The 25,306-nt window shown below is 52.1% G+C and overlaps 2 protein-coding genes across 4 annotated transcripts; one reads left to right on the top strand and one right to left on the bottom strand.

Moving 5' to 3' along the window:
* On the bottom strand, nucleotides 1-4,274 carry ERCC6L (ERCC excision repair 6 like, spindle assembly checkpoint helicase). Its single transcript, XM_082771189.1, has 2 exons — nucleotides 4,201-4,274; nucleotides 1-4,089 (listed from the first exon to the last, which is right to left on the bottom strand). Exon 2 carries the CDS (start codon nucleotides 3,978-3,980, stop codon nucleotides 243-245), a length of 3,738 nt encoding a protein of 1,245 aa, XP_082627315.1. The 5' UTR covers nucleotides 3,981-4,089; nucleotides 4,201-4,274; the 3' UTR covers nucleotides 1-242.
* A 393-nt stretch (nucleotides 4,275-4,667) lies between these two features.
* OCRL (OCRL inositol polyphosphate-5-phosphatase) lies at nucleotides 4,668-25,306 on the top strand. Of its 3 annotated transcripts, none has more exons than XM_082770595.1 (23): nucleotides 4,668-4,727; nucleotides 5,028-5,107; nucleotides 5,504-5,542; nucleotides 6,205-6,315; nucleotides 6,392-6,487; nucleotides 6,918-7,038; nucleotides 7,144-7,305; nucleotides 7,920-8,021; nucleotides 8,470-8,584; nucleotides 10,258-10,374; nucleotides 10,516-10,703; nucleotides 12,212-12,323; nucleotides 13,415-13,524; nucleotides 14,335-14,470; nucleotides 15,351-15,461; nucleotides 15,742-15,907; nucleotides 16,396-16,631; nucleotides 20,510-20,533; nucleotides 22,516-22,635; nucleotides 22,812-22,896; nucleotides 23,315-23,442; nucleotides 24,201-24,312; nucleotides 24,407-25,306. In XM_082770595.1, the coding sequence occupies exons 6-23, from the start codon at nucleotides 6,950-6,952 to the stop codon at nucleotides 24,529-24,531; spliced, it is 2,238 nt and encodes a 745-aa protein (XP_082626721.1). In that variant the 5' UTR covers nucleotides 4,668-4,727; nucleotides 5,028-5,107; nucleotides 5,504-5,542; nucleotides 6,205-6,315; nucleotides 6,392-6,487; nucleotides 6,918-6,949; the 3' UTR covers nucleotides 24,532-25,306. The 3 variants fall into 3 exon arrangements, with proteins under 3 accessions (XP_082626721.1, XP_082626722.1, XP_082626720.1); XM_082770596.1 differs by having other exon boundaries at nucleotides 4,683-4,727; nucleotides 6,208-6,315; XM_082770594.1 differs by lacking the exons at nucleotides 4,668-4,727; nucleotides 5,028-5,107; nucleotides 5,504-5,542; nucleotides 6,205-6,315; nucleotides 6,392-6,487 and having other exon boundaries at nucleotides 6,916-7,050.

The following is a 25,306-nucleotide window of genomic DNA, read 5'->3' as shown; positions in this document are numbered from 1 at the left end:
CGTCCCTTCCCCAGCACCTGAAGTGTGACTAAGGGCTTCTTAGACTGCTTCTTCACACAGGAAGAGATGCTGGATTTGCTCACTAGCTACGACAGAAAGTTACATAACCTGAAAGAAGTATGTATTTATTTTTAAGCTTTAGATGGCTGAAACAATCAGTGATGCAGCACAGACAAACAAAGTGACAGTTTTAACAGAGGCACAGAGATCACATTAAAATATTTAACAGAGGTACACAGATTTCATTTCTGGGCTAGCTGTTTATACAAGTTCAGAGTCATAAGCATAACTTCAGGATCTTCACTCTTTATGTCAAGAGCTTGTTGGAAGCAGTTCAGTGCCTCTTGCAGGTTTCCATCGTCCCTCAGTTTCTTCCCTCTGTCTACCAGGATACTGTAACTACCTAAGGAAGGAGAGGAATTCTGACCGTCCTCTTCCTCAGAGACCCTTCCCTGGGTGCAGTACTCTATCTGCTCACCTGACTGGAGCTCAGCATCACCAGTGGATTCCTCCTGAGATGACTCTGTCTCATCTGCTTCGGACTGCATGCCCTCTACATGGAAGGACTCTCCAGTTGAATTAAGCGTTTCTCCAGCAGGTTCTTCTTCAGGCTCAACAGACTCTGCACTACACTCTTCTGCTTCTTCTTCCACAAGGTCTTCTTGCTCCTCCTCACTGTTTTCTTCTTCATCAGTGGTTCCCATGATTTCTCCGATATCCTCCACCTCATCTACCACCTTGTTGATCAGAGATCTCCTGGAAGCTGTAGACCTGTTACCGCTGTTAGTTAATTTGGGAGAAAAAAGAAAGTCTTTTGTTAGACTCCTGTTGCTTTTAGGAGTAGATGCAGTAATCCCTTCCAGAAATTGATGCAGTGGGATGTTCAAGGGAGAGGACTTTTTATCAGACTGCTCTTCCTCTGAGATCATAACAGAAGAGTCCTCATCCTCACTGTCTGAAACGATTCTTTTCAGACGCTTCTTTCTTCTACCTGAAACAAGGATAACACTGTTTTCCTCTGATGCTTCACCCCCTTGCAAGGAGTTATTTGGATCTTCTTCAGCTGCCTGGCAGGGGCTTCCAGAGTTACCATTCTCACTTTCCATAGTTTTTGCTGGAGATTTACAAAGACTTCCTGATTTTAGTTGGGAGCCCTCATCTGCTGGGTGCTCCAGTGACCTTTCCCTATTTGAGGCATCTTGCCATCCATCTTCAGACTCTTCCAAGACCAGATTGAAGTCGACTTGATCCTGGAGAGATGGCACAGACATTTCCTCCAAGCTGGCTTCCACCACACTAGACTTCTGGAACCCAGCATGGGCTTCTGGCATAACATTCAGTAGGTCTGGTGGCAGGACAGCTAAAGCTAGCTCAGGAATGTCATCCCCCTCTGTCTCTGAGCCAGCAAGTGGGTCAAGTACTTGAACTGACATTTCTGCATCTTTTAACTTTCTGGGATGGTCAGCCACACCAGACTCATCAGCAAAATACTGAGAATGCACAGAAAGGCCATTCCCAGCCTCAGCCAAGCTATCCGAATTTACATGGGCAACAGGAGAACACTGCTTCTGTTTGAGGCTCGGGCTCTCTTTATCGAGTGGATGAAGTCCAGGTGATAATGATATAATGCTTGAGTCCAGATTTTGCTCAGACCCTTGTGTATCGGGCTGTTCCTCTATCTTGCTGCTAGCAAGCAGCTCTGTATCCATACTGGGCATCGCTTGTGCCAGTTTCTCTTCACCCAACTCATCAACAGTCAGACTTGTCATTTTAGAGCTGACATCAAGGATCTGGGCCTCCACATCCTCTGTAAGATCAACAACTTTGTCATTTTCACATTTATCAGCTACTGGTGGTGAAACCATGTTATTTATGTTGTTCAGCCCTGGAGACCTCTTCTTTGCCTGGGAAGCCAGTTCTGGTGGTCTCGACCAAGTCTCCTCCACAGCATTTCTGATCCCCTCCATCCTCATATCTCTAAGCTGAGACTCTAACTGAACTAGCTCGTGGGCTTTCTGGACCCTCTTTTGGATGTACTGATGGGCTTCTTCACTCTCAGCCTGCTCCTCATGAGTCATTTCTCTCGTAAATATTAAGTCATGATCAGAAATGCCAAACATTTCCAGAGAGTGTAAATAAGCGATGTGCTCATCCAGCTGCAGGTCAGTCTTTCTTTGGGTGGCATGCAAAGACTGCAGCTGGATCTGAGTTGTGGATGTGCGGGTGTCTTCTAATGTGAAAAGCTCCCTTAGTTCCTGTTTGGAGAAATACCTAAATGGGTTCTTTTTGTCACCAGTAGTCTGTCTTATTAACGAATCCTTAAATACTTGTCGCCTATATATTTTCTCTTCCACTGTACCGCAGGTGATCAGTCTGTAAATCACCACGTTCTCCTTTTGCCCAATCCTGTAAGCCCTGTCTACAGCCTGAGCATCTGTAGCTGGATTCCAGCTGGGATCGAAGATCACCACTCGGTTGGCTGCTGTTAAGGTTATGCCAACGCCACCGACCTGTGTGGTCAGCAGGAAGACGGAGTAGTCCTTGTTACTCTGGAAGGCGCTAATGCGCTTCTCCCGTTCCGTCAGGTGGGTCACCGTGCCATCGATACGCATGATCTTAAACTGCCTGCGAGACAAAACCTGCTCGATGATATCCAGCATCTTCCTCGACTGCGAGAACACCAGAGTTCGGTGCCCCTCCTCTCGCAGTCTTTCTAGAAGCCCTACAAGGAACAGCATTTTCCCAGACTCCTGAATCAGGGTCTCAACAGACAGGTGATCTATTTTGTTGGCACCCGAGAGCACGCCTGCTTCGCTGCTGGCATCCTGCTCTGAGCACTCCTGGCCATCTAAGCCCAGCTGGATACACGCTCTCGCGGACAGAAGCCTGGGGTGGTCACACAGCTTCTTCAAGACAGTCAGCTCAGCCAAAGGTGACCGGGTTGTCATCAGCACTTCTTTCACGTGGTCTAGACAGAGAAAGTTCCTGTAGATTTTCTCCTGCGTTGGGGACAAGTACACCCACACAACAAAGTCATTTTTCCTAGTGAGAGATGGCATGACAGGAGCACGAGCCTCGCTTGGATCCTCAGGAAGAGGGGCATCTGGTTTGTCAGCGTGACTTTTTTTGATGTCTTCTTTAGTTCTTCTGAGGAAATACGGCTTTATAATCGTCATTAGATTCTCAGATATCTTAAGTCCCAGTGCTTTCTCCCCTAGAGTCGCATCCTTCTCCCTGGCCCTAGTAATCGGGTTCTCGTACTCCATTCTAAACGTTTTGGCTGTTCCCAAGAGAGAGCCCTGGCAGGCAAAGTCAAACAAGGACCACATCTCCTGCAGGTTGTTCTGCACCGGCGTGCCCGTGAGGAGGATGCGATGCCTCGCAGGGATCGCGTACACGCACTTGGTCGTTTTGTTAGACGGGCACTTGATTTTATGCGCTTCGTCGAGGATGATGTAGTCCCAGACAAAATCCTGCTCCTGGCAGCTGGCGAGCTGCTTCCAGTTGTTGATGAGCATCTGGTAGCTCGTGACGACGATGCCGTTCCTCCTCCGGACCCTCTCCAGGTTCCTGGTGCGCTCTGCCTTGCTGCTGCCGTGGAACTCCTTGACGCGCAGGCCGGGGGTCCAGCGGGCGAACTCGGCCAACCAACTGCCGACCAGGGTGGTGGGCATGACGAGCAGGACGTGCTGGATGAGCTCGCCGTCGAACATCCCCGAGAGGAAGGCGATGATCTGGATGGTCTTCCCCAGCCCCATATCATCAGCCAGGATGCCGCCGGGCCGCCCGTCCTGGTGCAGGCGGTACAAGAAGGCGACTCCCTCGCGCTGGTGCTGGAAGAGCTTCGCGTGCAGCTCGCCGTAGAGCAGCAGCCCGCTGCCGCACACGTCCACGAAGCGGCCTTCCTCCTCACCCTCACCCTCCTCATCCTCCTCCTCCTGCTCCGCCAGCTGCGCCAGCGCCTCCTCCACCCTCTGCATGCGGCCGCGGAGCTTCTCGCTGGGGCGGATGGCGGCCGCCCGCTGGAACAGCCGCAGCGCTGCCTCCAGGTCCCCGTTGCCCGCTGCCTCCTTGGCACCGCTCACCAGCCTGCGGGGACGGGACGGGAACGGCGTCAGCACCGCCACCGGGACCCAAACCGGCACCGGGACCCAAACCGGTACCGGGACCCGGCACCACCACCCCCAGCACCCCGCTCACCGCCTGTACTCCTGATCCTGATCCGGGTCCCGATCCTGGTTCTGCTCCAGATCCCGATCCCGATCCCGATCCCGGTCCCGGTCCCGGTCCCGGTCCCGGTCCCGCCCCGGCCCCTCCATGGCTCCAGCGCCGCCGCCGCCGCCGCGCGCTTCAAACCCCGCCGCTTCCCGTCCTGCCCCGCGCTCTATGCAAATGAGCGCCCGCCGCGCCCAATCATCTCTCCGCGTGGGCGTGGCTTCTCGGAGCACCGCCCCTCCTCCGCACCTCCCTCTCGCTCCTCCCGCCGGCAGAGGGCAGTGCGGCGGGTGGGCGGGCAGCGGGCGGGGGCGGGCTCCGCCGCGGGGTCGCCGGGAGACGGGGGGCGCCGCCATGGAGCCGCCCGCCGCGGGCCGGGGCCTGGCCGGGAGGGGGCGGCGGGGGGCACCGGGGGCACCGGGGGCCGTGCGGGGCCTGCCCGGGGCGGAGGTGCGGGGGGGGCGGCGGGAGCCGTGCGTGCTCAGCCTGGCGCAGCGGGGCGGCCGCTACGGGTGAGAGCGGGGGAGAGGGCCCGGCACCGGGGGGGGCGGCGGGGCTGGGGCTGGGGCTGCTCCCGCAGGGCCGAGCCCTGTCCCCTTCCCCTGTCCCCTTCCCTTGTCCTCTTCCCTTTTCCCTGTCCCCATCCCCGTCCCGTGTCCCCATTCCCGTCCCTTGTCCCCATCCCCTTCCCATGTCCCCATCCCTTTCCCTTGTCCCCATCCCTTTCCCATTCCCTGTCCCCGTCCCGGTGCTGTCCCCCCCCCCCAGCAGGGAGCCCCTTCTGCATCCTCACTGCCTCTCTGTGTCCCCAGGATCCTTATCCACTGGCAGGACAGGGAGGGCGCGGAGCCGGATTACATCCCCATCAACAGCCGCTTCAAGTGCGTGCAAGGTACTGACCCCCCCCGCGGCAGGAACCCGCTGCCGAATCCTTCAGAGTGGCCCCGCAGCGGGTTCTGCCCCTCGTTTCGGCTCTGTGAGCTCTGAAGTTCCCTGTTAGGCTGCCCGTTCACAAGGGAGCTACACCCCAGTGGGGCAAAACACCCCGAGGTGTGAGGACTCTGATCGTTACCAGCCCCCCCCGACACCTTGACGGGGGGAAATCACTGTCCAGGCCGCCCCGATGTGACCGTTCTTCCTTCAGGAGCCATTATTAATATGAGAGATGTAAATGAAAGCTGTTTGTTAGGACGCTCATGGCTAGAAGCAGGCAGTGTGCTTTTCTGAGTGCTCAGTCACTGCAGCGGTAAGCACGAGCTCTCTTGATGCTGTTTCTCCTCTCTTCCAGAGGCAGAAGAAACCCTGCTGATTGACATAGCTACAAACAGTAAGTTTTATAACTACAGATCATCATGTGGCTAATCTCCTCTCAGGAAGCAGGCTGCTTGCTGGACACCGATGCACGTGTCTTTTACTTGCTGTTTCATACTTCTCCATGCTTGGTGTTTGCCTTTTGAGCAGGCAGGGGATGTGTTTCCTCTAGGGTTGTCTGGCTTTTATAGGCATCCAGTTGTCACGATCTTAACCGTCCAGATAGAAGGACTGGCAATTGGTTAAACTTTAACTTCTTACAACTTTCCTGCTTTCAGAACCCTTCTCATTCCCCTTCTGTTTCTCTGACCTGTTCTTGAGCCTCAGCTACCATCTGCATTTACCAGTGTGCGTGTGACAGCACGCTCTCTCATCACTTGTTCTGCTTTCCATTTTAATACATTTTTCTCTCTACTTGTAGAGCTCTTCTCTGTGGGGTAGCAGTGGGGGGAAGTGTTCCTAAAAACAGGAAAACAAGACTGGTGATAGTCCACACAGGGTAATCTCTGAAGCACGGGGAAGCTAGTTTAGGTGCCAGTTCCTACCAGAAACAGTAGCTGGACCTTGCCTGCCACCGAAGAGCTCAGTGTGTATGTAGTTAGCCTGGTTGCTCTGAGGGCATCACGTCCATGCAGCAGACGTGGCTGTGACTCTGTGAGTCTGTGTTTGTGCCCGAAGCAGGCTGCAAGATCCGGATACAAGGGGACAAGGCAGCTGAGCGGCTCTTTGAATTCCCTGATGAGGAGCGCTGCTTGGGATTCCTTGCGGAGGTGCAGAGCATACAGGAAGGTAAGCAGAGCTATGGCTGTACCGATGAAATCCTTAGACCACCAGCAGTTTCTGATGGGGCCAATTCTTTTTCCAGCTCAGTTAAAATCTTCTCTTCCCGACCATAAGGACTCAGCCAGCTGGCATCAGGTGGAGAAGAACCTCCCAAGCCTTTTGCAGGCCTCTCCTTCAGGTATTAAAGCGACTGTCGCCTTTGCATGCTCTGGGGTATGTACAGGACTGGGCTCTCAGTGGCAGGGAGCTGTACTGACCCTGCACTCAGCCATTTGCCTTCCACCCTGTTTCCTGGCCTCACCTTATCCTCTGCACAATGAAACTTCCTGGTCCTTGGATCGTGTTGCCCTGGACCATTTGTTCCTTCTCCAGTGCCGCCTTCTGCCTAGTGCCTTGGTTTGCATGCGTTAAGCTCCGTTCTGCCTTGTTCTGTGGTTAGTACACTTTTTCTGTGTCACCTGTGCACCTTTTTCCCTGTGTCATCAGAGCTTGGTATATTGTTGTTATCATTTGCTCTTTCACATTCCATGTAGTTAAATTCTTTCCTTTTTGTTCTGGGCTGTATTAAATTGTTTTTCACGGGATTGTGCTTGGCTTTGTCTCTGTAGGAGCTCTGGGGTTTGAGGATGACTTCAATGCTATGAGCCTAGAGAAGAAAAGAAACATGCAAAACCACCAAACAGGATCTCGCCGGGAACCCCCACCTCCTCCTGTGCCTCCAAGTAGGCAGTAAGTACCATGGTGAATATCTTCCCCTTTTTTTGTGTTTTTTTTTTTTTTTTTTTTTCCTAGACAGCAGAACCAGTTTTAATTCTGCTCTTGCTTCCTTCCAAGATTTCACCGAGAGAGAGAAAGTGCATCGAGGGAGCAGCCAAAAGTAACCAACACTATGCGCAAAATATTTATGCCCAACACCCAGACAGGACAGAGAGAAGGCCTCATCAAACATGTGCTTGCCAGGAGAGAGAAGGAGTACGTCCACCTTGAGAACTTCAGGTTAGAGACTAAGCTACAGCGTACATAGATAGAGACAAACCTTTATAATCTCTTCTGTGAGCTCAAATCCAGCCCAGGTTTGAAATCAGACAGTTTGGGTGGCTAAATGAGGGTTGGTGCAGATTGAGAAGAAAACAAACATTTGCAATACAGCTTGGCATCATTTCCCTTATGTGTGTCAGATCTCTGGACCTCCAAGTAAGACTGAAGCAGTTGAGCAGAAAGACAAAGAAGGGATCTGTCCCACCGCACTGTCTTGGCATCACCCCATACAGCATGATTTGAAGAGAGACAGATGTTTGCTGGCCCTGGTGAAATGTCTTTAGTTTTCTAGCTTTCTGTAGAATTGGTATCACTAAAGATGAGCCAAGCCTAGAAATATTTTCAGTTATCGTATAGCTAACTTTACCCTGTACAGGTTAAGTCAGCTATAGGATGACAGAAAATACTTCAGTTATCCTAATATCCTAAGCTATAGGATAACTGAAAATATAATATGAGAGAGCTCATGTATTGTCTGCTCCCAGTCTGAATGTTGCTGTGTGCACTGGAGGGACCCGACTTTTGCATTATTTACTGGATTTTCTGACAGTTCAGCTGCTTTTGTGTTGCAGATTCTTTGTGGGAACGTGGAACGTGAACGGGCAGTCCCCAGACAGTAGCTTGGAGCCCTGGCTGGCATGCGACACAGAGCCTCCAGACTTGTATTGCATCGGGTGAGAAGTGATAACCTTCTGTTTCCTTACGGTGCTGGATTTCTTGTTGCTTTTGCTCGGATGCTGGTGTGCTGTATTTATCTGAAGTTCCTGACGTGTTCTCAGGGGTTCCAAAAAAGCTGAGCTGCCTCTCAGAAGAGCTGTCTAGAGGGAAAGAGCGATTTGTTTGAGGCAGCAATTCAAATTAAGCTGTGACGCAGCAAAACAGATTTTGCTTGAGGTACCCGCAGTGCTCTCCAGTTGTCCTCAGTTTAAAGTAATGGTTCTCTAAAGAGAGAGGGTTTCTGGGGTGTATTGCAGTAGGGTCTTCAAGGCACTGCAGTGAAATTCTGCTGCTGCTTTAGCAAGAAAGAACGAGGAGATTCCTGGACGTTTCATATGGGACCTTCCTGTAGAAAGAGGGCAATCTGTAGGAGAGGTGGAATGTGCTAAGTTGACTTGGTTTTAGGTTCCAGGAGCTGGACCTCAGCACAGAGGCTTTTTTCTACTTTGACTCTTCAAAGGAGCAAGAGTGGCTGGTTGCTGTGGAGAAGTCCCTGCACCCTCAGGCTAAGTATAAGAAAGTGAGTTCTGTTCAGTGTATGGGGGCTTCTCAAAGGGTTGGAACAGCTGGAAAGGAAACAGAAATGGTCCTTCCCTTTCCTCACCTGACCCAAAGAGCAGAGACCGGAGAAATCAGGGATGCATATTTGGCGTGTGTCTGCAAGTCAGTATCACATACACAAAGACAGGTAAAAATAACTATAAAATAAGAGGCAGGTAACAAGGAAGTGCTATGCTCAATAAAAGCGTAGCGGTGGGTTCAAATTCTTTGTTTGCATTATTCTTACTGTTGTAATTTAGAAACGAGGTGTGTCTTGAGCTGCTCAGTTAAATGAATAGCTTCTCCCTGAAGGAATGGAAAAATTTATGAGAAGAAATATTCCAGAGGCTGCTGCCTTGGGGCAGAGTTGCTTCAGTTGTGGCACCTGGTCTTTATGCAGGTTGCTTTGGAGCAGGCCGTTGTTTTTCACCTCTGCTGTAGCAAACCTTTTTGCTGTAGATACCAGCCTAAATACATTTTCCCCTTTCCTCGATGGCCAATGCACTCATTGTCACGCCCCTGGCCTGCTTGGTTTGCGTTGAGCTGCAGTACAGTGACCAAAAGCAGGAAACCAGCACCTCGCTGAGCTGAAGTTCACGGTGAGGGAGCCGGGGGTCATGGCATGAACTGCAGAGAGGCTGATGTTCCCCCGCCTTTGTTTTACATGAGTTTTTAGGCAAACTTCTTCCACCCTTGCAAAAGGGAGAGAAGAGGATATGGCCGCAGGCAGGGGGAAGTGACTGAAACCATAGATAAGACTTGTGGTTGCATGTAAATGTCATTCCTGCAGACTGCGCCGAGTGCTCGGCCTCTTCCCGTTTAATGCTATGGTTTCATCTTCTTCCTTCACTGCACAGGCTTCACCCCAGCACATCTTCATGTGTTTATGCCTCTCAAGTGAGCATGTAAGCAGTGCTCGGGGCGATCAGGCCTCATCACGTGTGTCAGAGAACCAGCAGCAGACCTGCAGGCCTGCTGGGACAGCGCACAACTGCACCGTGTTGAGGCCTGGGGGTGAGCCCTGCAGCAGAGAAGAACCTCTTAACTGCAGAAAGAGCCTGTTTGCATTAGAGAAAAGGTGTTTTCTGAAAAGCAAACAGTGGGTACAACTCAGAGACACTGCCTTTGGATACTCTGCACGCCAGGCACTTTTGCCTCAGGAAATAAGAACTTTTCTGTCCGTTCCCCTCAAAGTTACGTCCCTTTTTCTGCTGTAGCGCTGAGTAAGCAAGCGTGAGCTGGAGCTGGAGCTGCAGCCCTCAGTGACAGTCACAACAAGAAGTTCTCTGCACCGTCCCTAACTAGCTCTCTTGGGATCTTCCTGTGATTGCCTTGCTGGTTGGAGCGTAATTGGTGAAAGGCTGGGACTTGACAAAAAGGTCTGCTACACATCAGTGAAGTGTCTGTTACCTCACAAGACGGCTCTGCTTGTAGGGAAACACCAGAGTGGGAAATGCAGTAAGCTCAGCACAACTGATGGCAAGGGGAGGATGATAGATTGTCCTCCAGAAGCTAGCTTTGGGACAGGAGGTCCTTTGGGTGCTGTTGCAAGCAGGGGTTGAGTACGAAACACAATGAGAGACTGAGAAGGAAGCCATGAGGCAGAGCAGGCAGTGCCCTGCTGGGATCTCAGGGTTTCTTTTATTTCTCCAGGTGCAAATGGTCCGTCTGGTTGGAATGATGCTGCTCGTGTTTGCTAGGAAGGATCAGCTGAGTAACATCAGAGAGATCATGACAGAGTCTGTGGGCACTGGAGTCATGGGGAAGATGGTGAGTCACTGCGGCCAGTTTCTAGCTGCAGTCTCTCCATGCGAGAACTGGCACGGTCTGGTTTTGTTCTCATCTCTGTGCCGTCCCCGTCTTCTCCCTGGTGCCTCTCCTCTAACCACTGTTGGTACCTGCTCTCCCCAGGGCAACAAGGGCGGCGTGGCGGTGAGATTCGTGTTCCACAACACGACCTTCTGCGTTGTCAATTCCCACTTGGCTGCTCACGTGGAGGACTTCGAGCGCCGAAATCAGGATTATAAGGACATCTGTGCTCGGATGAGCTTTGTAACCCCTGATGATACACTACCTCAGCTCAACATCATGAAACATGAGTAAGTTCCTTTTACTGTCCACCTTTCCTGAAGTGGCGTTGAATAATAAAAATCGAGTTCAAATCACAGCAACAAGGGATTTTCCACAGATAAGTCTGCTGGCTTAATTAACAATATAACTAAAAATGCCAAGGTGTCTTGTGTGCTAGTCGAGCTAGCTGGTCATCTTTTTACTGGGGTGACTCGGGCAAACTGTCTGTAACGGCCCTTTTCTCACATGTTGTGCATAATTTTCTCGTTTCAAGCAAGCAGCATTCCCGAGTCAGTGGCTGAGCATCACAGGGCTTGAGCAAGCCGAGTGTTTTTTTTGTTTGTTTGTTTGTTTGTGTGATGGGAAATAAAATATAAATGTGGGAGGAAAAGGGATAGCAGAATGGGCATTGTTTGTGCTTTAAAAAGTAAAAGTAAAGGCTTTGTTGAGTAACGAGTGTTTACAATTGCTGTTTCAGTTTAAGTGCATCAGATGGCATGTAGGCAACACTTGATTCAATTATATTATTTTTTATGGAGTGACAGTGCTGCTGAATAATCCAAGTCAATCCCAAGCATGCATACAACAAAGCATATAAATTAAGTTTTCCTAAACCTAATACAAATAATTAATACTTCTACAGTTAATAATTAAACCATTAAAAACTCAAAATGTAGAGTGGATAAATAAAGAAAAAACTTCAAACGTTAGATTATCCTTGATAATCCACTAATGGAAATGTTGAGGTTTGGTTATAAACAGGAAGAGCTTTGATACTAGAAGCATTTAGACTTTAATCCTTGAAGGAAACCTTTATTTATTAAAGAGAGAATAGTACCGGTGTTTCTTTAGCTGCTGGTAGTGGGAAGGCTGTCGATCTGTTTGAAAGCCCGATGAGGAGCAGAATTAAGAGCAGTTGTTGATGAGATATGGCTGATGGATAAGATAGGCTGCCTTTGAGCTTTTGTCCTATCTGTGCTTTTGCAAATCCTGCATCAGGCAGTGTTTGCTAGGTAGCTGATAAAGCAGCGTGCTGATCTGGTTGAAAGAAGGGCAGCGAGCAACTGGTAAAACCACGGTATCGCACGAGGTCCGAGCGTGCAGACACATGCACATGAGCCTGCCTAACTGATTAACAAGCAGGAACGAGTTCTATCATTGCCCTCTTCTATAGACAAGAAGAGCCTGAGTACTGGGTGGATTTTATGCAGCTTGGGAGGTTTTGAAGCCTTGGTGAGACGTGCAAGTTCTGTTTCGTTACGGAGCTGGTGATGTTCTCGAGGCTTTTTTCAGACAGAGGCAAACACGAGCACTTCCCATTAAACCAAGCCTTCAATCCCATGTGGGATCCCAAAGGAGAAGCCAGTGGAAATTTCTGCTGTCAGACTCGGTCCTTCATGTCTCCTGCTGTCTTCCGTGTGTCTCAGTCTTAATCACCAGCGCCCAAACGTCTGTTCTCCTGCCCACCCCTCCTTCCACATGTAGCTTACGATACTAACTTCTGGCTCTTCTTCTCCGTGTTTGTCTTTGTTTTCAGTGTTGTCATCTGGCTAGGAGACTTGAACTACAGGCTTTGTATCCCTGATGCCAGTGAGGTGAAAAGTCTTATCAGTAAGAATGAGCTTCAGAAATTGTTGACATATGACCAGGTCAGTGAACCCCGCCTATGTTTGCTCTGTACTTGGGAGGCCGTTGTGGCTTGAGATGTGCCTGTACTTGGGAGGATCTGGCAGGCGCTCTGCGATAAGTGCCTACAGACGTAGATGCTACAACCTAGACAGAGCACTTGAGTGTCTTGGTGACATCAGCTCCCTGGACCAAAATAGCTTCTACACAATACTGGGGTTAACGGGATGACTCAGGCAGTTACTACAGAAGTGTCTTTGCATCTCGTTGGAAGATTTCTCCCTTCAATACAAGCTGGAACATAGAAATTTGTAACTGCAACAACAGCTGTTGTAATCAGTGTCCTGGAAAAGGTATTGATTTGGAGACCGGTACTTGTCTGCTCAGGCAGTTTGACCTAAATTCTGTGCTGTAGCCTTCACCACTCAGTGGCTTTTTTTTTGTAACACGCTGGAAACTAAGGTAGTACCAGATTTGTCTTTAAGATGACGGATTCTACCCGTGAAACATGAGCAAAAATAGTGTAATAGCATTTCTGACACACAAATTAACAGTAAATCCGATTGATTCTGTTCTGTAGCTCGTGTCTGCTGTACTACAGAGCTTCAGGCAGAAAACAACTGTAGCTTAGATTTTTGTGGAGGAAAAAAAAGAGGAAAATTTGCAGCAGAGTGGAAGAGAAAAGGAAGGCAGTGTCAGGTTGTCATCTGAGCACGCTTCCGGAGGCTTTTCCTAAATAATTGACAGTGAAATATTAATGATGGTGTTGCTTGAGCCTGAGAACTAATGAAGGCATTTAGCACAAGAGGAACAATTAGTATTTCCCTTAATTTGTTAGATGCTGTCTGTGTGGTATGGCAAGCAGTGCTGTGCCAATTTGTATTCGGTCTATTTGGAAGACGCTCCGCTGATGCGTTGAATTTTCATCTTTGTTAGAGGTGTAAGATCTGAGAGGTGGGTTGTGCGATGTCTGTGGTGAATCCCGTGGTGACAGGTTGCAATTGCTCAGCCCATAGATCTGCTCTCTGACACTGCTGGAGGGGGTGGGTCAGTTGGGGTGGTTTGGTTTTTCATTGTTTTGTTCGTTTTTAAAAGGATCTTTTTCTGCTTCCAGCTGAATATTCAGCGTATTCATAAGAAAGCATTTGCAGATTTCACTGAGGGAGAGATTAAATTCATCCCCACGTACAAATACGATTCTAAAACAGATCGCTGGGATTCCAGGTAAATCTGCTGCCAATGTACACCTTGACCTATAACATAAAAATATTTCTCTTGTAAAATGTGATTTCCTGCTTCCTAAAGGTAGAAATACCTCTCAGTGTTACGGTGGTAGCTGGAGTACACAGACAAACTTGTACTCCTTTGTTTCCCTACTTTCTGGAATAAGCAGATCCTGTACATGTTGAGGAGGCACATGGCTTAAACCTCAGTGGTTGATGATACCAATACATGAATGTGGGTAGAGTGAACTCATCGGTGACCCTGCTCTGGAGGGGGTTTTTACTGCTTCCAGAGAAAAACAGTATAAAAGTAGTTGAAGAGAGAAAGGGACATGCTCTGTGAGTCATCCTCACCCCCTGACTTGCACACCCGCAGGGGTGGCTACCTTGGGACAGCAGCAGTTTTTCCTGCTTGCCACTCTCTGCGTGGTGCCTCCCACAGACGTTTATGCTTCTGCTGCAGAAGCTTGCTCTGAATGGACAAACTCCCAAGAAGCAGTCCCAAGCCATAGAGCAATTAGATTTTATTCTGCCCATGTTTGTGAATGAGCACGGTGGTTAATCTGGAGAAGGATAACCCAGGATTCAGATTTCGTAACATAATTGAGTAGACTTTCTGTAGTGGGGAAAGGGAAGAGAGCAGAATAAATTGCATCATATTGCAGTTTTGGGGAGTGTGGGAGTTCGCTCCACCACTGCTGATGTGCTCGTTGATGATAGGGGTGGAGGGAGCTGCATGGCCAGGAAGAGCAAGAGCTTAGATCCGTATTAGAACTGTTGGATTCCTGTGGTAACTTGTGTTTCCTTGCAGTGGAAAGTGTCGTGTGCCAGCATGGTGTGACCGAATCCTTTGGAGGGGCGGGAACATAAATCAGCTCTGCTATCGCAGCCACATGGACCTGAAGACTAGTGACCACAAACCAGTCAGCGCGCTTTTCCACATCGGGGTAACTTTTTTTTTTTTTTTTTTTTAATATATGCAAGGGCAGGACCACAATTTTGTCACGCATTCCTCTGGGATGTGATTGTGTAGTCAAGGCACGTCTCTGAATGCCGTTGCAAGAGGGCAGATTAAATAAAAAGTAAGGTGTGTCCACTTGGTAGGTGTGCTGCAATTTGGCAGCTGTGCCAGCCTCTGCTCATCAAACGACTCAGCAGTCTTCGTGTGCAGTGCAGCCTGGCCGTAGTGCTGGGGCAGTGTTATGCCCAAGCAAGGCATGTGCTTGCTGTCATTTACCCTAGCAGATGTGGTGATGCAGTAAATAGGAAGGCAACCCCTGCTGCTTAGCTTCTTAGCTACGTGTACTCCATGACATGTAGCACTAGAATGAGTGAGCTACTGTTTTCTGTCCTCCCCAAGGAGACAGCAGAAAACTGTAATCACTGGTGCCTGCTGTTGCAGTGTTGTGTTAGGAGAGTGTGTCACTGGTTTACATCTGGTTTTGTTTGCTGGTGACTGGCTGGCAACAGTTTTGGGTTTCCTGGCTTTCTGGGCTGCTCAAGTCTCCTTAAAGGATAACTTTTCTCTTGTTCTCCTGGAGAATGGTGCAAGATGCCAGTGCTGTCCCCCAGAGATCACCCCCAGTAATCTCCTAGCAGTGTGACCCCTTGACCAGAAACACCCCAGTAACACACCTCTTGGGGTAAAACCTTCATTAAGTTGCCTATGCAGCTTGGAGGTGCACCCACGTGTGCAAATTCCCTGAGCCTCAGGTACACATAGCAACTACTCAGAGAAAGCTGTCACTTCTGCAGTTTACTCGTGATCACAGGAGTTCCTGTAAGGCTGGTCAGAAACTTTGCTGAGTGTTTTCTGATCTTCTGCAGGTAAAGGTTGTGGATGACCAGAGGTATCGAAAGGTGTTTGAAGATATCGTTCGTATGATGGACAGAATGGAGAACGACTTTCTTCCTTCGCTGGAGCTAAGCAGGAGAGAAGTGAGGATGAAATCGGGGTCACTGTCTGCTTCCCCAGCACAGCAGTTTTAGAAGTGTTGGGACTTAATTGTAGAAAGATTGAACTTTTATCTGTTATCTTATGATCAGGAATTGGGTTAAAAGGGATATCTTACCTTGGCTTCTTGAGAGGTCTTCTGCTAGTAGTTCTGTGTTATGCAGGCACTTTCTGGTTGTGGGTTACCACTGTGGAGTCTGTGTGGCTGTCTTGTGTGTCCTGTCCTGGCCGCTAACATGATTTCTGTTTTTCTCCTCTCTGCAGTTTGACTTTGAGAATGTAAAGTTCCGTCAGCTGCAGAAGCAGAAGTTCCAGATAACCAACAACGGGCAGGTCACCTGTCACTTCTCCTTCATCCCAAAGCTCAACGACAGACAGTACTGTAAGCCATGGCTTCGGGCTGAGCCTTGTGAAGGTTACTTGGAGCCAAGTGAGTTTTGCCACTGTTTCTCCAGCACATTGGTATAGGCTGCCACTGCTCATCAGTCCCTCCCCTCTTTCCTGGCTCTCCCCCTTTCTGCCATCATCCTTGCCTGCCTGTTTTGTGGCCTTTGTCCCTGTAGTACAGAATCACAGAACTGTAGGGGTTGGGAGGGACCTCCTGAGATCGTTGGGTCCAACCCCCCTGCAAAAGCAGTTCCCTAGAGCAGGCTGCCCAGGTAGGTGTCTAGATGGGCCTTGGATATCTCCAAAGAAGGAGACCCCACAACCTCCCCGGGCAGCCTGTCCCAGTGCTCCGTTACCCTCACCGTGAAGAAGTTCTGTCCCATGTTGGTGCAGAACTTCCTGGGCTCCACTTTGCAGCCATTGCCCCTTGTCCTGTCCCCACAAACCACTGAAAAGAGGTTGGCCATATACGTCTTTGTTACCCCTTGAGGAGAGTGTCTGTGTGTTCATGACAGCTCCTGCCTGTTGCAGATGAGAGCGTGGACATCTCCCTGGATGTGTACGTCAGTAAGGACTCCGTCACCCTTCTGAACTCGGGCGAGGATAAAATTGAGGATATTCTTGTCCTTCACTTGGACCGGGGGAAGGACTATTTCCTCACCATCAGTGGGAGCTACCTGCCCAGCTGCTTTGGCACCTCCCTAGAGGCTTTGTGCCGCATGAGACAACCCATCCGAGAAGTTCCAGTCACCAAACTCATTGACCTGGTAAGTAGCAGCATTTCTGGAGCCCAAGCTGCTGTGAATGGGCACACCAGATTTGCCCTGCAGTTCCCCTAGGGAGAGAGCATGTTCCTTCTGCTTACTCCTCAAAGCTGGAGTAATGCCTTCCATATGGATCAGCTGTGCTGGCTCTAAGCTGATTTACTTCTTCCAGAGCTTAAGGTGGTCTTTGGTGATTTTCCCTTCCACCACCAATAGCTTTTGGTAGCTTGTACTTTGTGATTTCCTTGACCAAGTCCTAAATATTACTTGGTGGTGAGACCAAACAATGATTCCAGCATCTTTCTTTGCATTGCTGCCCTGCTGTTGCTGGCGTGCTCAGCTGAGTGGCTCTGCTGTGCCTTAAGCAGCATGCCTAAAATGATCTCTGAGATGCCTAGGCTTCTTCGACCACGTCAAACGCTCCAGGATCCTTCTCCTGGACAGCTGTGGTGTTCACATTGCTCAAGGGAAGGAAGAGACAGAAGCAGGACCGAAGAAAGGGATTTGGTGCTGTTAAGTGTAGTGATGAACTACAGCTCTGCAAATGGCCAGCCTTGCAGCCTCTCTGGCCAGTTCCTGTCACGCCACAGTGAGCAAACTCTTCTGCAGTGCAGAGATAACTGTTCATCTCTACAAGCATCACAAGCCCCTAGCATCAGCATTCATCCTTCTGAAACCTTGTGTGACCGTGCCATCTTTTGTCCTTTTGGTATCTCACGGCTGTTTTGGAAGTGAAGCCCCATTTTGAGGGGCAGTGATTCTTGCTTCCTAACCTGTGATCTAAATCTCCCCTCTTCTGGTTAAAACCATGCCCCTTTGTCATTTCATTACCTGATTGAGCTAAGAGTCGCTCCTCATCTGACCTTTAAATACTGAAAAGCCGCAGTGAGGTCTCCCAGCACCTTCCTTCCTGCAGGCCGAACAGCCCCAGCTCTCTCAGCCCTTCTCCATAGGAGAGGTGTTCCAGCCCCATCATCTCCATGGCCCCCCTCAGGACCTGCTCTAACAGCCCCACATCCTTCTGGTGCTGGGGGCCCCAGAGATGGACACAGGGCTCCAGGTGGGGCCTCACGAGGGCAGAGCAGAGGGGCACGATCCCCCCTCCACCTGCTGCCCACTCCTCTGATGATGGAGCCCAGGATGCAGTCGGCCTTTTGGGCTGCAGGCACACACCCTGCTGGCTCCTCTCAAGCTTTCCATCCACCAGAACCCCCAAGTCCTTCTCTGCAGGGCTGCTCTCAAGGAGTTCCTCTCCCAGGCTGTGCTCCTGTCTGGGATTGCCCCAGCCCAGGTGCAGCGCCTTGCACTTGGCCTTGTTGAACCTCTTCAGGTTCCTGTGGGCCCAATTCTCCAGCCTGTCTAGGTCCCTTTGGATGCCATCCCTTCCTTCTGGTGTTATCGACTGCACCCCTCAGCTTGGTGCCAGCTGCAAACTTGCTGAGGGCACAGCCCGATTTCTGTTGACCTGGTGGATGAGCACAGTTCTTGCAGTCTCTCTGACAGCCTTTCCTCTCTTCCCAAATCTTAAATTCTTGTCCTTCTGTGCGTGGTTTGTCATTGATGTTGTTTTGCCCGGTGAGCTGATGCTTTTTCACAGTGGTGGATTTGACCGGGCCTGCTCCTGCTGGCTTAAACTCCCTTCTCTTCCCTTTAGCAGCTGCGCCAGCCTTTCTGCCTCCTCCAGTTCCCACCTTTTGTAGTGAGCAGCCACTTTTCTCACCGGCCCAACGTGCAGAAAGGCCTTTGTGCTTTTTCTATGCTAGATTTCTTATTTTTGTAATCACAAGATGAGGTCAAGCAGAATCCAGATGGCAAAACACAGTGTTTGCCTCCTCAATTCAAGCAACTAACGCAGGCCTCAAGCTCCTCGTGCTTTTTAGGATTTGCTTGATAATCACTCTTCTTTTTTTTTGGAATGTGTCAAACTCGGTCTGGAGCATTTCAACAGTCTTGGTGACTTTTCTTCCTGCTTCCCAGTGACTTTTCGCTTGATGGATAGAAACTTGGGCCTAGACTCTCAGCTTCTGCCCTCCTGGATATGCACCATTGCTTTTCTGAGTAACTGTACTCTGGGGCCTCTTCTGCTTCCTTTACCTCTCAGTTTCCTTCTGTTATTCAGTGAAGAGAAGCACAGGAAGCAAAACAATCAGAGAAGAGCAAGACATGAAGGCGCTCTGTCCCAGCATTCGCAGTGAAGAAACAGTCTCTTCTGTGAGTGAGGTCACTTTGACTGCAGTACCTCAACTGGAGCATGTTAAGCAAGCTCAAGGAATACAAGTGTAACAGCCCAAAGGAAAATTTAGTCACTTACGATTATAAAACTACTGTAACATTAGAGCTATTTTAGGTCTGTTGTCTTTGATCATACCTGTGAGTTGAGAAATTCCTGGAGACAGCAAAAAATGAGCATTTTCTACAAGGGAGAATGGTGACTCTGTTCTGTGCAGCCCACAGGTATTTAGGTCTGGCTTCCGTGAATTTAGCAAACGTGTTGGCTGTGCAAAGAAATCTGTGTGTGTGTGTATTGAGAACCATTCTTTCTCCTGCACTTGCTTAGTGTTAGAGTTTGTCATCAAGCATTTTTCTTGGCCTGGCAAGATGTCTTGTCTTCAGCAGAGGGAGATTTGGAGAATGCAGGTCGGTGTCTGAGGGGCAGAGCTGATGCAGGACAGCGACGTGTAGGTGGGAGCTTGTTTGGAAATGGCAGAGTTCTCCCAGGAGAAGCTGTTTGCACTTGAGCATCCTGCCTTTGTGATTTCAGCCTTAGCATCCTCATCCTATTTTTTTTTTCTTGGGGTCCTCCTGTGGGCTTCAAAAAGCATCTTGAAAGATCTTTCTTAGGAGCACATTGTCCCACAGAGCTCGTTATGCTGAACACTGCAGGAAGAGAGGTGAGCAGCGGTCAGGTCGGTGACTCACCCAGATACCAAAGGAGCCTCTCTTCTGTGCCACGTGGCTGTCTGCTGTCCCAAACCTGTGCCTGCAGTCCCTCCTCCTGCAGAAGAACCTGCACTAGCTGCTGTTTGGAGCAAGTTGGGCTAGCCTGGTTGTGTTAAAACACAGCGAGTCTCCAAAGGAAGCAGGAGGAGAGCCTGAGATGCTGCTCCCTGCTAAGCACGCCCTGTGTGGTGGCTGCTGCAGCTGCACATCCAGCTCGGCCCCCTTTGGTTGAGGTCATTCTGCCAAAACTCAGCTTGGGCGACCTGCTTCTGGTTCCTCCTGTGGACTCCACCAACTGGCGTCGTACGTTGCCAGCCTGGCGAGTGGAGGCTGCGTCTCAGCATCATCTGAGGGGTTGGACACAGCCTGGAGGGGGCCTTGGCGTGCTCCTCGCCGCAGCATTAATGCTGTTAGGTTCAGACAGACAAGCAGCCCCGGGTTTTGAGCACAAACACTCGTTTCCCTGACCCTACACAAAGCTGCTTAGGGGGCCTGCTAGCTCCACAGCTGCCACGCACTCAGCACTACAGATTTAGCTTGGTGAGTGTTTTATCTCCCTGGTCACAGGGGAAGATGGCAGAAACAATACAGGAACATGTATTTCTGGCCAGGAGGATTCAAGAAGGGGAATTTCTTCCTGTCAGACCTCTCTCATCTGCCCGTGGCCCAGCCGTTTGCTCAGTAGTGAGCAGCGCTGCTGCAAGGCTGCTTTGAGGAGTTCACAGAAATCTTGACGAGGTTGTGCATCATGTGAGCAGGATTTTTGCTAACTGGCAGGCAAATCTCCTGCCACAGGTTTAACTTCAGCCACATCAGCAAAACGTATGAAGGAACTGGCATTTGGTGGGGTCTCATAATGCAAAGTAGGTTTCTGCTTAATCTGAGATCGTTCTCTCTCGTAACGATACTTTTTCCTCTTCTCTCTTTCCCAATGCTCTCAGGGAGAAGACAGCTTCTTAGAAAAGGTAATGCAAGCAATTGCTGGGGAAGTCTGCGTCTCGATGACTTGTTTGTAAAGAATGAGAGTTTTTTTTTTCCCTTGCTTGCTGCTGAAGAGGGAAGGGGAGGTGGGTCCAGAGGGAGCGCCTGTTCCAGCAAAGCCTCTTAGCGCAGCTGTGGGCCCAGAATAGATGAGAGCATGTAGGAGCACAAAGTGACCCCGTAGTCAAGATGGGGCCAGCCATGCTTAAAGCTCGCCAAATTTGCTATGGGGAAAGAAAAAAAAATATATATATACTGTCCTGATCCGGGCAGGAGTGATAAATACTTCCAGAAAAGACTGGCAACCTGTGACGCACCTGAATTAACGAACTGTGCACGTGAGGTGAGGCTCACCAGAGCAGCCTTTTCAGATGGGAGGGAGATGCTGAGTCAGAAAAGGGAAATCTTTTGCTCTTTCCATCCTGGGATGCCCTCACAGAGCCCTCGGGAGGGCCTCGTGTAGGAGGCAGCACTGATAGCCACCGGTGCCAGAGTGGGGTTGCTGCTTTGCTTTGCGCTCTGCGCTGGGGCCCAAGCGAGACAAATCTGTAATTCTGAGGGCAGGGGGGAGGTGGAGACGCTGCTGTGTGCACGGCAGCGTTGTTCCTGCTCCTCCTGCACCAGCTCAAACGTTTGGTAGCTGATGCAAGCTGACTGCGCGGGCTCCCTGGGCCGGGCGGCTTCTCCCTCTCCAAGCTGTCAGGGTAGGAGTCCTCTCTCCAAGAGGGGCTTGAACCAGATGAAGCCCCCAGGCTCCTTCCTAGCAGCGGGGAAGGGAGGAGTTGGATGCTGTCCCCTGGGAGCAACCCTTCTGCAGAGCATCTTCCTTCCTCGGCGGCGCTTCCCTTCCTCGCAGGCGGCAGGAGAGGGCGCTCGGTGCCCGCCCGATGCGCAAGGACAGCCCCAGTGCTGCTGCCTCTGCTCCAGCCAGCAGGGAAAGCTCCTGCGGGGGGGTCCACAGCTCTCCCAGTCAGCCGAGTGCTGATCTAGGCTTCAGCTCCATCGCCACACGGCCTGGAACAGGGATTTTTTTTTTTTGTCCAAGAGTCTTTAGCTCCCCAAGAGCATCCCCAGCTCTCGCCTTAGCTCTTGGAAGGAAGCGGTGAGGAACTCGCTTAATGCTCTGCTTTCCAGCCTGCCCTGGGTGCTCGGATGAGCGAGGAGGATGTGCAGCCAGCTCCCAAGTGTCCGCTGGCAGGGTAAAACTCAGTGATGTGCAGGGCAAGGCTGTCCTGTGCCGCGTGCCCACTGTGGTAGGCTTGTGGTGCTCCTCTCTGCTGGTGTCCTTTGGTTGCCTTGCTGCTTGTGCCGGTCCCCGCTGTGCGGCTGTGCTGTGTGCGCTGCGGGGGGGCTGCGCGAGGTGAGGTGTTCCTTCGGGAGCAATCCTAAGGTGAGGATAAAACCGAGCAAGAAAACTTTGATCCCGTTAAAGGTTGGTGTGGAGGGGGTCTCTGAGCAGCTGGGGTAGTCGGCTGCCTCCTGTGAGTAAGCAGGAAAACCTGGCGATGGTGTCAGGGTGTCCTGTGCTCAGCAGACACCTCTCCTTAGGAAAACCAGGAATCAAACTTTGGGAAACTGAATTGCTTCAGTCACGCACCACCAGAGCACGCAGCAGTCGGTAAAGACACGTCCTTGACCGTGCCTTCAGAGGAGAGAGCAGTGGCTGGGGCTTAAACCCAACCGTGGAAGCCAGCGCAGCAGCGAGACTCGTTATCCTCTGGGGAGGGTGGGAGCTGTAACACGGACAGGTCATCTTGGGCAGCCAGGGACCCGTCCTGGGAGCTGTTTTTTGGTGTTTTTTTTTAGAGGGAGCTCCCCTGAGCTGTGGTTCTGTAGGGCAGGGAGCTGCCACCTCTGTGCTGCAGAAGCAGGGCCAGGGGCGCCCTGGGTGCCGCTGCTTCCCGTCTCCAGACCCGTCCAGGGGGACTGAGCTTTCCCTGAAACCTGCTGTTCTCTTTGCCACCAGGAGAAATCCGCGCTGCAGATGGGCCTCCTGAACAGCGAGGACACAAGCGAGATGCCGCTGCAGGTGCCGAAGGAGATCTGGCTCTTGGTGGACCACTTGTTCAAGCACGCTTGCCACCAGGTGAGGGATGGGGCCTCCGCCTGGAGATCAGCTCCAGCGGGGTATTTGCGAGGCAGGGCTTTTCCCCTCTGCTTGAGGCGCCGGCTGGCCTTCCAGCTTCCACCCTGCTGTCCCCGTGTGCCTCAGCTTCTGTGAGGAAGGTCCTGTCCCTGCGCCGACACCGCTGTCTTTGGCAGGAGGACCTGTTCCAGACTCCGGGCATGCAAGAGGAGCTGCAGCAGATCATCGACTGCCTGGACACCAGTATCCCCGAGACAATCCGTATCCTCGCTGCGCCTGGCGTTCCCCGGAACCCATTGAATCTCAGCTGTGCTGTGAGATCGCTCTCTGAGGAGCGCTTGTCTGCCTCTTCTGGAAGGGCCCCTGCCTGGGGGCTGGCTCCTTTCTGTCCCTCAGAGATGCCCCCTCTGGGAGCTGAGCACCTCTGGATGAGCTCAGCCCTAGGGGAGCTTCTGCGAGGCTGTGCCAAGGGCAAGAACGGACGGTGGGGCTCGGGGGAGGGCAAAAGCAGTGCAGGGTGGGTGTGCCAGCATTTTGTGCGGATGGGGAAGAGCAGAGGAGCAGAGAAACCCGCAGGACCTGTGGGGAGGAAGCAGCAGCAAAGCCAACAGGGGTAAGGAGGAGAGGCTGGGGGGGGGGTCCGTCTGCTCTGCGTGCCCCTTGACTCCCCCTGGCCCAGCGGGCAGTAACCACTCCGTGGCCGAAGCACTCCTCATCTTCCTGGAGGCTCTGCCAGAGCCAGTGATCTGCTACGAGATGTATCAGCGCTGCCTCGACTGGTCGCACGACAGCCGGCTCTGCCGCCAGGTACGGCGCTGCCTCTGCCTCCATCCACTCGTGGCAGGCTCAGGGGGGGGTTTTCCCCGCTGCTGTCAGCTCTGGCTTGGCCCCAGGGCTTGCTGCCTTCCCCTGGGCTGCCACAGAGCTTTGGGAGAGGCTCTTTGTGGCGAGCAGGGTGGTTTGGGTGCTCCAGCAGTGCTCTCCTCTTGCCCAAGGGCTGGCGCTGCGGCTCCTCCAGCCGTCCCAGGGGAGCTGGTGGCTTCCAAAGAGCCCCCAGGCATGGGTGGTAGCACCCTGAGCGCCTCGGGAACGGTGCCCCCAGGGAGTGAGAGAGCCTTCAGTGGTCTCCAGGGTTTGAGCACCTGCTCAGTGCCGCAGTTCCTGTGCGTTCTCCTCAGGACGGCAACAGAGCGGCTCTTAAAAATAGCTGGCGGAGCAGCAAGCAAGGCCAAGCGTGTCCTTGGGCAGAGGAAGAAGCCAGGAATGTTTTCAGAGCTGGCCTCGGGAAACCTCTTGTCCTGGTCCTCGTGCTGCTACTGTGCAGCTGGATCCAGCTGGAAGACGAGGGGGGAGCAGCCCTGGGGCAGTGTCACTTTTTACCTGGTGCCGTGGGTTCTCCTGGCGGTGCTGGCAGCAGGAGCTGAGCCCTGGTGGTGCTGTCACCACAGCTGCTGGCTTGCTGCTCTCCTCCTGGGACTCTACCTGCTGCCTGGTGGCCGTGCAGCAGCACTGGGAGCACTCCTATCCCTGTTTTTTTTTTTGTGTGTGTTTTTTTTTTTTTTCAGGTGATTTCTCAGCTGCCCCGCTGCCATCGCAGCGTCTTTCGGTACCTAATGTCGTTCCTCCGAGAGCTGCTCAAATACTCGGAAGACAACAACGTCAGCGCCACCATGATCGGTAAGGCCAAGGCAGCTCCCTGCCCCCTCCCCAAAACGCTGCTGCCCCCCTCCCTGCCGCCTCCCCAGGCCTGTAACCGGCTCTGTCCCCGCAGCCACCTTGTTCACCAGCCTCCTCCTGCGGCCTCCGCCCAACCTGATGGCGAAGCAGACCCAGCAGGACCGCCAGCGTGCCATCAACTTCCTCTACGGCTTCTTGCTCTCCGGGGACGAGGAGTGACCCCTGCCCGCCTGCCAAAGCCGGCCTCGTGCCCGGGCTGCGCCTCCGGCGGCTCCCCAAAGGGCAAGAAGGCTCCGAGCTCCTCTGAGGGCCGTGTTTACGGGTGGAAGGGAAGCGTTCTCCTCTCTTTCCCACTGCTGTACCCCGCGCCGCAGAGGACCTGCGTGCTCCTTGCACTGCCATCCGTGACAGGACCCTCCTGCTTTCTCCCCTGGAGCTTGAGGGGGGGATCTGCCGCTAGCCAAACGTGGGGCCAGCGGCCCGCTTGTCCCCTAGCCGTGTCACCGGTTCCCCAACCCGTGCTTCTCTTCCCTTTTCGCCCCCCGTCTCCCTGGAGGCAGCGCAGGGAAGGGTGGAGGCTGCTGGTGCTGCTGGAGAGCCGCAGCTCGGCTGGCTGCATCCCTGTGTGCTGGTGGGTACTGGCCGCACTGGTGAGAGCCCTGTGCCATGCAGCAGCCCGGGTCACCCTCCTGGGATGAGGTTTTGGCATCCCCTGCTCCAGCCCCTGGGTTTCTGGCACCAGCACCTCGCTCTGCCCTCTCCCCCCGTGCCCTGGCTGCCCCCCGGGCTGTGGGGGCTGGTGGCTGACGTGGAAGAGCCCGGATCAAGCAGGGCTGGGAGGTGAAGGTTTATCCAGGGCAGCCCCTGGGCACGGCACGGAGCAGGACACGGCTCCTGCCCCCCCCCATCCCTGCTGTAGGACCGGGTCTGAGGGCGCCTCCATCCATCCTAGGGACTGGGGAACGAGCCCCAGGTCCCACAGGAGCAGCGTGCT

This window comes from Aythya marila (assembly GCF_965140915.1).
Source record: "Aythya marila genome assembly, chromosome: 13".
NCBI lineage: Eukaryota > Metazoa > Chordata > Aves > Anseriformes > Anatidae > Aythya > Aythya marila.
The sequence above is the reverse complement of the archived record's forward strand: the minus strand, read 5'-3'. Positions and strand labels throughout refer to the sequence as shown.